Consider the following 12072-nt stretch of genomic DNA (forward strand, 5'->3'; position numbering starts at 1 on the left):
TTTGCTCTCTGTTTAGAAGCTCTATGAAGGGTCGCACTGCTCACTAATGCGACCACAGGCTACAGGCAGGAGCTAGCACATGGTAGGCACCCAACAAAGATTTATAAAATGAATAAATATAAAGATGCTAAGAACCTGTAATCCCAGCACTTTGGGAGGCCGAGGCGGGTGGATCACGAGGTCAGGAGATCGAGACCATCCTGGCCAACGTGGTGAAACCTTGTCTCTACTGAAAATACAAAAATTAGCCGGGCGTGGTGGTACATGCCTATAGTCCCAGCTACTCAGGAGAGGCTGAGGCAGAAGAATCACTTGAACCCAGGAGGCAGAAGTTGCAGTGAGCTGAGATCGCGCCACTGCACTCCAGCCTGGTGACAAAGTGAGACTCCATCTCAAAAAAACAAAACAAAACAAACAAAAAAAACCTTAAGAAAAACTAACTAAAATAAAACTTAAATGTGCCTACTGCCAAGATTAGTTGAAAAAAGTATGGGATGTACTAACATTTATGTAATTGTGGCCAGTGTTCCACTGAAAGGAGTCTAAACACTTTAGAGGTTCACAAGTGGAAAGCTGTATTTGAGAGTTAACTAAAGGCCAAGAGCATCTATCAGCCCCTATTAGCTTTTTTTTCAGTCCTCCACAGGGTAATTTCAAATACATCTGGTAGAGGCTGTACATAGGATTTCACCAAGTATGAAAATATCCGTGCCATATTTCAGCTCTGAACATAATAGAAAGCAGATGCTGTATGTAGTAGTCTAAGTTTGGAGCACAAAAAATACTACTGCGATTGAGAGGAAGAAATCAGGACCAATTATAATGGACCTCATGGCAATATTGGCCTTTGGAAATCTGCACTAATCAGAAGACCTGGATTATTTCTGGAGGCAAGCAGTTTTTAATATCACCACTATATAATTAAGGTACCTTCGTTTTGAAGAGAAAGCCCTTTCTTTCAATTAAATAGCTGAGCAGTCTAATATTTCCAAAATTTCAGTAGTAAAACACAGCAACCACAAATGCTCAATAAGCAGAAATCTCTGCTAATTCACATATTTCAGTCATTTTGACATATACCTATTCTAAATATTAAATATAAAAGGTTGAGGAAATCTTACCTAATTCCACCGTATTTCGATTCCAGAAGTAATTTTATATTATACACATATATATGCACTCAATATTTCAATTACCAAAATTTTCCTAACTAGAACATAATTGGTAAGTTTTATGTTTCTTTTTAATCATGTTGCCTCTAGTGTTTTACTCTAAAATATTTCATAACCCATCTCACAGAATTAAACCGTTCCCATAAATGATATTTTATCTTGTTTCTTAAAGAGAGGTTTGAGTTCAAAAGATGAAACATGGTGTTTGGATAATTTTCTTTTGACATCTCCAAAACACTCCTCAATGAAACAAGTCCGGATTATGTGACCACTACTTCTAGTCTTTCAAATTTTGGGACACATTAGGAGGCTACCTATTTTTCCATCCTAAAAGGAATTTCTCATTAAAAATTTAAGAGCTTTTCCTCAAGATGAACTGACTGTGATAGTCAACCTGGATGTATCAATAACAATTATTACCAAACAACGAAAAACTTACCCTGAAATAAAATTCTTCATTCCATTTTGGGTTCAGCGTCTGGAAAAGAAATTATCTTGTAGTATCTTTTAGGCTTTCAAACATTAGCAGTTACTAGTATAATACAGTCTACATATTTGCTTAAACATTTTTTTGATTAAAGAAAGCTAAGAGAAGCATTTAGTCAATTATTTGAGACTAGCATATAAACCAAACTGGAGGGGGAGGGAATGTATTTATGAAACAGATGCTTCATAGATATGAAACCTTAAACTGCTGCTATCACCAGAAGGAAAAACATCAGAGGCTTGGAAAGAGTCATTGTGAAAATCTAAAAAATTCCTTCAAGAAATTAGCATTGATATGATTATTCTACCAAGAAGGAAATGAACTTTGTTGACTTCCCTCTACCTGCTACAAATCTGTTTTGCAGAGTAATGAAGCAGGTGGGGGAAAGTTGAACACGTTCATTGTTTATATAAATATTGAAATCTTAACATTTTATAGAGAGCAATACTGAGGATCAGATTTTATAACAAGAAAAAAAAAGACCAAATATAAACCAAAAGTGTATTATTTTTTTTTTCTCCAAAAATAACAAGGTTAAAAACTACTTGTCTTCAGTCTTCCTCTTCATTCATCCATCTGTTCATCTTTCTATCTCCTTAAATATACATCTCACAAGGAGATGGCAAGGATACCTTTGTCCTCAGCACAGAAGAAAGGACTGCCAGATATCCCCCAAAACTAAGACGACGCACGTTCTAGGAAGGAAGACTGTACATGTGTGTTTGTGCATCTGCACATGCATAAGCCTCTTAAACACAGCTCTTAAAAATTGTATGTAAAAATCGGAGACTGAAAAATCACTTCACCAACAGCGACGGATATTTTTAGTCAAAATGATACTTATCTTCATCAATCTATTTCCTTTAATAGATCAGTTCAGGGAGATGAAAAAAAATCAATAGATTGCAACATAAAAATAGGAAACACAGAGCTCACACAACACTGAACCGGCTTTTTAAAAAATTCAGCACTTTCCCCACCCACAACTCCACAGTGAATTCAATCCTAAATAATGGGGTTCATGCTTTTCTCCTGTGTGAATGAAGCCAAGGATGGTAATGAGCGAGGGGAGGGGAGGGGAGTGGAGCAGCAGGCCTGGCCTGCCTCAGGCTGCAGTCCCCGAGGGTAGCTTCCTGGAAATGCACATGGGAAATGACAGGCGAGGAAAGCAACAAGACAGGAGAGCACAAAACGAACGAAGAACCAACCCCAGTCACAACACCACAAGGAGAGGAGGATGACGAATGCAGCAAAGGCATACGAACCAGGAGGTGGGCAGCAGGAGAAGCAGAGCAAACCCAGCTACGGGGCTACACCCTCAACCGTGGAAAGGGAGGGAGAAGGAGGACCTCCCTTTCGAAGGAAATACATTGCAATAGCCCCAATCACCACCGGCTTTGGTCCTGGCTCCGTATCCAGCAGGCAATCAAGTTTCCCAGCTGCCTTCCTGGTGAGCCTTCTAGACAGCCCCCACTCGCCTAGAAACTGAACCAGCAACAACGCCTAACACAGGGAACAATGGCCTCCGTCCCTCGCAGGCATCCTCCCTGCTAATCAAAATACTGGCTCCTGTTTGCAAAACAGATTTTTAATGCCAGTCCCAATGCCAAGTGGAGGACACACTGCAGTTATGGTTCCTTACACAAAAGGACCTGGCCGCCTGCATGGCAGCAAGACAGTTACAATTTTTTTGAAGCACTCATGCTGTCCAGAAAATGTTCAGCAAAGTGTTAGACTACCTGAGCACCCGCCTCTAAAGGTGGTAAGGAAAAAAATCATAGTAACCCATGAATAATACTAAAGCACAGATGAAAGGGGTTTGTTTTGTTTTATTTTTTATTTTTTTTGAGACAGGGTCTCATTCTGTCGCCCAGTCTGGAGTGCAGTGGCATGATTACGGCTCACTGCAACCTCAACCTCCCAGGCTCAATTGATCTGCCAGCCTCGGCCTCCAAAAGTGCTAGAATTAGAGCCACCAGCCACCGCACCCAGCCAAGTATTTTAAATAGAGAACATGCATCTTGAATAAAGCCTCCAAATATAGGGTAAAAATATTTACATATATATACTACATATGTCTATGAATACATGCAGATAGGCAAATTAAGACGTACTTATCAGCCAGGCATGGTGGCTCACGTCTGCATTCCCAGCACTCGGGAGGCTATGGCGGGCGGATCACCTGGGGTCAGGAGTTCCAGACCAGACCAGCCTGGCCAACATGGCAAAACCCCGCCTCTACTAAAAATACAAAAACTAGCCGGGCATAGTGGTGCACACTTATAATCCCAGCTACTCAGGAAGCTGAGGCAGGAGAATCACTTGAATGTGGGAGGCAAAGGTTGCGGTGAGCCGAGATTGTGCCACTGCACTCCAGCCTGGGTGACAGAGTGACACTCCCTCTCAAAATAAATAAAAAATAACTAAAAGACATACCTATGGAAACAAATTTTTAATGAAATCACGTACATAAAAATTAGGAAAATAAGATATATACATACATGTATAGCTTTATTATTAATATATTTTCTCTGTTTCCATGTAGCTAACCAAGTATTTTGCTTCCTTTAGAAGTAGTTGTTTCAAGTTAAACTATTCCTCATGTGCCTACCAATTCCACAAACAGCTCCATTTCATTAAATGTATTTTAAATTACTTTAAGTTTCTTTGTGAAACATACAAAGACAAAAACAAATCCTTGTTTTTGCTGTATTCTGTGCAAGAAAAAATGTTACAACTTATGACATTTTTAGGATACTGTTTTTGTAGGCATTTAAGTAAAAACCTGAATCGCTATCTTGGGTTAGTACTGAAAAGTCTTGGAAAACTTCTAGATTTAATACTGAAAGATGCTTAAAATGAAAATACGGTATAAAAGATAAAAAGTGGGCTGGGCACAGTGGCTCATGCCTGTAATCCCAGCACTTTGGGAGGTGGATCATCCACCGAAGCAGGTGGATCATCTGAGGTCAGGAGTTCAAGGCCAGTCTGGCTAACATGGTGAAACTCCATCTCTACTAAAAAAAAAAAAAAAAAAAAAAAAAAATTGGCCAGGCATGGTGGTGGGAGCCTGTAATCTCTGCTATTCGGGAGGCTGAGGCAGGAGAATCACTTCAACCAAGGAGGTGGAGGTTGCAGTGAGCTGAGATCGTGCCATTGCACACCAGCCTGGGCAACAGAGTGAGACTCCATCTCAAAAAAAGAAAAGAAAAAAGATAAAAGTGATGCACTTGTATACGGCAGCTCCATTATAATCTCATGGGACTATCACTGTGTAAGTACTCCATCCTTGACCCAAAAGGGCGTTATGCAGCACATGACTGTGCATAATTGGATTAAATTATGACTTAAATGAAGTTTGGTTAAAATCGACACCTACCTTTTTAATTGTTTTTGTCTGGACCAAAGCAAGTTCTCTATTCTCATCTGCTACGTACAATGAAAGTTTCACGTACGGATCACTGTAAGAAAATATTTCAGATTTAATAGGATTATACTTTTCATTCAAAAGAGAAAACAGTGGAACCTAAATGAAAATGCAAATATCAGTTAAAGTCTCAGCTTGTATTATTTCCACAAACTAAGCAATAACCTTTTTAACATATCTACTAAGTCAATACACTTGGAGTAAAGTTCCTATCAAAACCAGTGTCAATAATGTTTACTTAGAAGCCAAAAAATATATATAATTTTAAAGACAGATTCTGAAAAGATTACAAGAAAGATTAAAAGGCACACAGATTTTGTTCAGACTTTACAAAATTCAGCTAGAAAATTTAGTTTAGGTCTTATCCATATTCTTATTCCTAGCGTCTAGGTAATTAGTGGAGGTAAAACAGCCACTGTTCACACGATCCAACACCTGCCATTTTACAGGAGTCACTTTCCAGGGGAGTGAGGCTCAGCCTTCAGCATATCAGATTCACCTGATGGAGGGGGTGATTAAAACACAGATAACTGGGCCCCACTCCAAAATCTGAATTCAGTCCGAGGTAGAACCCAAGAATCTGCATTCCTGACACGTTCCTACTGATGCCAAGGCTCCTGACCCAGGAACCACACTCAGAGAACTACTGTTCTAGATGGCATTTGAAAAGAGTATTTTCTAGCTACAGAAACTAAATTTTCAATGTCCAGCCACAATCTGTTGCTTATAAAAGAGCTCAAGGCCTGATGGTCATGTTACCTCCAGAGAATGTGCTGTGGAGATGCGTGCAGAACGCACACACATGCACATACAGAATCCCCAGTTATAAAGAATGCCATAAACTCTGCTGCTACCTCTCATTTTTATGCCTCTCAGCTGTCATGATTGCCGGCTATTACATAACTGCAATAAAGAGCTAAGCATTTCCTGTAATAAAACATCCACATTCTTCCACTGGTGGTTCATTTACCTCAGTCTGTATCCCTTGAATAGCTCACAGTAATTGACACATGCAGCTGGGGACTGTGGGTGGGATCCTTGGGTGTGGGACACCATATCTTCCAGCAGTAATAAAGAAGTCAGGTGGGAATACGTAACATCTTGAGTGCTCATCCAGGTAGGTACTAAGGTATGATCAACTCTATGAAAGATCGACTAAGAAACTTCCTGAAATAGAGTTCAGCCTGAAGACAGAACCAAAGGCCAACGTCTTGGAGCTGGCTACAGGACAGTAGGATGTAAGCTCAAGGGAAGGAGAGGGCTGGGCGCAGTGGCTCACACCTGCAGTCTCAACCATTTGGGAAGCTGAGGCAGGCAGATCGCTTGAACCCAGGGGTTCAAGACCAGCCTGGGCAACATGGCGAAACCCTATCTCTACAAAAAAATAAAAAAATTTTAGCTGCGTGTGGTGTCATGCACCTGTAGTCACAGTCACTACAGAGGCTGAGGTGGGAGGATTGCTTGAGCCTGGGAGGTGGAGGCTGCAGTGGGCCGAGATCGTGCCACTGCACTCCAGGATGGGCGACAGAGTCAGACCCTGTCTCATTCATTTATTCATCAATAAGAGGAGGGGGGAAACGGGTGCCCAGATTGCTCTCAGGCTCCTCCTCCCTTTCAGCTGGTACTTAACTACTCTTAACTTCAGCCTGCTCATGAATGAAATGGGAATGACAATTCCTAACTCAGGCAGGTTTTGCAAAGACCAGAGAAAATCATGTATTAATACTAGTACCCAGCACCATTCCAAACATACAATACAAAAGCCCCATAAATGACAGCCAAGGTAACTGTTCTTTGCTTCCTCTCTTAGGAGATGTTTGAGGTTCTCTGTTGCTCCTTTTGACTCCAAACTCTTGCTACAATGACTGATTTGACACTGATGACCTCACAGTACACACTGGGTGCCAGGCAACTGCAGCATGCTACATATTCCATGCCTCCTCATTATTCATATGGAGGTCCCACAGGATCTGGGTAGAGATGGTCACACTGGGAATCTTACTCACAATGAAGCTCACCAGAATTCATTTGTGGCATCAAGTTACCATTCTAGGGGCTGCTGTTGATACAACTCAGGGCTAGCATGAATATGACCCTCTAGGAAGCTCAATGCTGTGCGAGAACACGTAGATTAGGAGGCAAATTCTATTTTACAAACTTTTTGTTTTCTCTTAGTGAAGCTGCTTAGACATCATATTTTTCCTTTCAGCCTTTCCAAGGAGACAGTAAACTGGTACTAGGATTCAAGCAACCTTCTATTTCCTGAGTGCCTACTATATGCCAAGAAAAGAGACAGGTTACAGAAACAAAAGACACTGTCCCTACCCATTTGAATGGAGCACAGAGGAATGAAAACATGATTGTGACAGAGTGTGCCAAGCATCCGGGAAAACAGCAGTCAGCAGCAGGGGTCCCTGACTTCCTGTGCAAATCCGGGCACCTGGCCCTACCTCAGATCTGCTAATCAGAATCTCCGGGGTCAGGACCTAGGAGTCTACATTTATGGAGTGTCTCATGTGATTTCTATGCACTGGTCCATCCAGATACCACTGCCAGATAGGAGTCTGAAGGCACACACAGAACCGGGAGGCACGAGGCAGAAAGATCACAGGCAGAGGTCCAGTGATTGGCTGGAGTTGGGGTTCCGAACATTAAAAAGCCTGGCATGGCTGCGGTCAGGAGGGCTCAGGGAGAAAAGGCAGCTGGAGAGGGAGTCCCGGCTCAATGGCCACAAGGAGTCTGCTATTCCTGCAGAGCTCAAACCCTGGCTCTTCATCAATTAGTACATGACTTTGGGAAACTTACATAGCCTTTCTGTGCCTCAGTTTTACCATCTACATAATGGGTATAATAGTGGTACTTCCCTTATAAAAAGGCCATTGGAAAGACAAATTATAATAGTGCTTGACAGGAGTATAGTCAGCACTTAATAAATGCTAGTTGCTGGCTGGGCGTGGAAGCAGGCGCCTGTAATCTCAGCACTTTGGGAGGCCAAGGTGGGCAGATCACTTGAGGTCAGAAGTTCTGGACCAGCCTGGCCAACATGGTAAAACCTTGTCTCTACTAAAAATACAAAAATTAGCTGGGTGTGGTGGCATGCATCTGTAGTCCCAGCTACTTGGGGAGCTGAAGCATGAGAATCGCTTGAATCCAGGAGGCGGAGGTTGCAGTGAGCCAAGATTACACCACTGCACCTGGGCAACAGAGTCAGAATCCGTCTCTAAATACATACATACACACATAAATGTTAGCTGCCACCATCATCATCCTCATTGTGGAGTTGTCTAAATACAGAAGAATCATGATCATATTCATTAGAAGGAGGTAAGACAGCAAGCAGCGAGACCCGTTGGAAGGCCTCTGTGCCCAAGAGTAAGAAAGCTCTGAATGGAGAGGTGGCATAAATCAAAAAGGATTGACTGCTCATCCAAAGGTGGACTCAAAAGAACAAGGTGGCCAACTGATGTGGCAGGTAGGTGGGTTGGGTCAGGAGGAGAGGGAGTCCATGCCAGCTCCAGGTCTTGGGCCTCTTGACAAATTATGCCGTTACACACGGAGCCCTAGAATCTCTTCTGCTCCACGTTCATGACGATGCATTTGTGTGTAAGTGCGCAAGGGCCTACCAAATAATGATGGCCGGTACTGTCTGTCCTCAGGGGATCCTAATGATTTAGTGCTATTCCAACAAGAAGTTTGAGCCTTGAGCCTGGCCTCCAAATCCACGTCAAGATTGGGCAGACACCAAAATGCACCCGGAAGGATCTCAGGTTCCTCAGTATTTTTCACTGAGTAAATAAAATCCAGAAGAAAAACCACTTGGGAGGTTATAGCTGTTTACTTACAAGTAAGACACCTCACTGTCACATAAAAGATTACATCTGAAAAAAAAATACAAGGGTGACATCGCTTTAGAGATATGAGACATGCCAGGAACTGTGCATGAAATCAATGGCTAGGAAACAGACTCCCTGAACTAAAATGAAGTCATAAGGAGTCTGACAGATGCCAAGATACTCAGCAGGAAATCCTCAGGAACCTGCTCTCTCAGGAGAGGTCACCAAGAAATCCTGGTCAAAAACCCACTCTGATTTTGCAAAATTTCCAAAAGAAAAGCTTTTCAATTATTGTCTCTTTCATTCTCAACATGGAATCCAGTGCTGAAAATTCAGTTCTCTCCTCTGGGCCTCTGCTCCAGTTCTAATAGAGAGACTGCAGGACTGCACTGATCTCAAGTGGGTTTAAAGAATTCAGAGATGGAAATATTATTCAAGGGTCTTATTCCACCTTCATCACCATGAAGCAAAAGACAGTGCAGACGAGGTCATCTGTCAGGGAGAGTTGAGAATGAGATTTTCTGGGTTTGCTCCATTGCTCACCCCTTTTGGGACACACTCCACAAGGACAGTCCTCCTGCCCAATCATTACTGGGGTAATGCTTAACCCTCTCCATTTGATTCACTGAAGTGTTCCATGTTCCTTCACGCCTATTCTTTGCTCATTTTTATCAGCATAAACAGTCTGCTGAGCTCCACATATTTTAAGGGGGCAGGGTCGTAAGGGGAGAGGGGAGGGCAGGAGTTGCCTCCAAGGGGCAAAACGTCAAAGGGGATTACACTCAGTCTGCAGCCAGATTGCAATGCCACCCTGCCTTGTCTACCTGCTACAGAGGTGTTCTTGCAAGATACTTGGATATCAGAAGAACAACGAGAAAGGTCTTCATTTTTCAACTGTGCCTCCTGAGGGGCATCCCAATCTTAACCAAAGGAAGCAATAATTCTTTGCGGTAAAAGGAAGATGCTCAATACAGCGCTGGGACCGCTTGCACAAAGACTGTGTCTTTGCTCCCTGTGGGTAAAGAGCAGAGGGCTCATGGATGCAGCATATTTCACAGCACCATACAGCAAATTTCTTTTGACTACCTGACACACTGAAGATTCAGCTAACCCAGAGAAAGTTGCACTGCAAAACCCAGTTTGTTCATGACAACTTGTTTTGTTGAAGGTTTCCTCATTCTTTTCCACTTTTACTGTTACCATCAAGTGTTACATAATAATGTATATCCTCAATAAAGCAATTAACAGTTACAAAACATTTATAAACAATATAGAAAAAATCTAGAATGTGTGAGAAGAAAAATATACATGAATACATGCAATAATACTGAAACTGAAGTTTTTATCTAACAAATTGTCAAAGATTGAAAAAAAGGTAATACTTTCTAAAGAGAGGCAGACATTTAACACTCTGCTACCGGAAGGAATAATTATTACAACTTTTCTGGGAAACAACATGGCAAAAGTATCAGAAGCATTCAAAGAGTGGACCCCCTTTGATTCATCAAATTTATTTCTAAGGATTAATCCCGAAGAAGGAATCCCAAAGAAGGAATCTTTACCAGAGAGGCAGGAAAATATTTACTGGTAAAAGATACTCATTACAGCATCATATATAATAAGAAAAAATTAGAAGCAAACTTCCAGGCCAATAATTGGGAAACAATTAAATAAATTATGGTACAATCATATACTAGAATATTATAAACCACTAAAACCATGTTTTCTAATAATATTTTAACATAAGAGAAAATCATGGCATAACATTAAGAAATAAGCAGGATCTAAAAATGTGATTAATTCAAATATACATATATATGAAAGTAATTAAGGAAAAGAAGGCTAAAATGTTAATAGTCATTCTCTCTAGATGATGTTTACAAATTATTTTGTCATTTATGGTTTGTATTAAGTTTCTACTGTGAGCAAGTACTACTTTTATGAGTGTAAAAAAGGTACAAAAAAACTAATAATAGTTACACTTAAATGAGGTACTGAACCCTGTAATTTCATGGCCAGCCCACATCTCAATAACAAACCCTAAAGGGCTTCAAATATTTTGTTTGCCCAGAAAATTGACTTAAGTAGATGACTACTGAAAATTTTTGAAAACAAAATGTACATATCTTTCAGCCCAAGATTTACTGAAAGGCAGAAGCGTATTTTAAAATACATCACTAATCACCAATACTGGCAATGAGCCACTATTAAGTATGTACAATTTTCCAGCAAATATAAGAGATTAATGGTTTAGATTACAGTCAAATGCATTCTTCACCTAAGCAGCTAAAAAATACATTAAACTTTATTGCTCAGGCATAGTCTCTGAAGCTGCCGGCAAAACACACTTTTGGATACTTCCGTTATGATGGTTTTGTTGTTTGGAGCAACTAGTGGTTTACCTGCATTCTAAAACCTTCCCAGCCACTCAAGTCTTGAAATCTCTAGCCAGGACCAACTCTGGCCTTGCAGCCCCCTTGCCATCCATAACTAGTCACTTGAGGGTCCCAACCTTGGTTGGGTCACAGAGACCCCTGGGAGCCAGGGAGCAACTGTATGTGCATCTATCTCTAACACATATATACATAGCTCTGATGATAACTATATAGCTATCTATGTAGGCATCTACATAGAGATCATCAGAGCTGTGTATACATGTGTTGACTAATAAAATATGTGCTAATAAAATATGTACTTTGCTAATATGTGGTGACTAATAAAAATATTTAAATATTTAAGCTTAAATAGTTTGTTAAAAAAATTTGTTCCCTTATCTTTTGGTAGTAAAAATGTTGTTCAGTGGAAGTTACAAAAAGGAAAGTTTCACCTATAAATTACCGAAATATCCATTCAGTCACCAAAGAAAATGACAATCTGTGACTTGTCTTTATTGCCAGCATATTCTACTGTGCCTTTTCTCCATATATGTGCAACTACCAGAGGTTAAGAAACCAGCTCTTTCTTTTATGCTATTAATAATAGAGCCAAGAGAGATAGCAACTCCTAAGGCTATAAGGAAAGAGGGAAACAAAAACTGTTCCCTTTTTGGAAACTGTTTCACAATGGATTTTATTCCTTGAATAGTCAAGGAGTGTCCACCATACACAACGGACTGTGGTGGGCACCAAAGTGTGGGGCGGGGAATAGAGGTAA

General features: G+C 40.9%; 1 protein-coding gene across 37 annotated transcripts in view; it reads right to left on the reverse strand.

Moving 5' to 3' along the window:
- Positions 1-12072, reverse strand: part of NEDD4L (NEDD4 like E3 ubiquitin protein ligase) — a 367516-nt gene that overhangs the window by 157040 nt on the left and 198404 nt on the right. For all 37 annotated transcript variants that reach the window (XM_077974731.1, XM_077974729.1, XM_077974725.1 and 34 more), the window contains 2 exons: positions 5039-5120; positions 1612-1650 (listed from right to left, as the gene is read on the reverse strand). In XM_077974731.1, coding sequence (XP_077830857.1) covers positions 1612-1650; positions 5039-5120 — 121 coding nt within the window. The remainder of the gene's footprint in view (positions 1-1611; positions 1651-5038; positions 5121-12072) is intronic.

Source organism: Macaca mulatta, chromosome 18 (genome assembly GCF_049350105.2).
Source record: "Macaca mulatta isolate MMU2019108-1 chromosome 18, T2T-MMU8v2.0, whole genome shotgun sequence".
In the NCBI taxonomy this organism is placed as follows: domain Eukaryota; kingdom Metazoa; phylum Chordata; class Mammalia; order Primates; family Cercopithecidae; genus Macaca; species Macaca mulatta.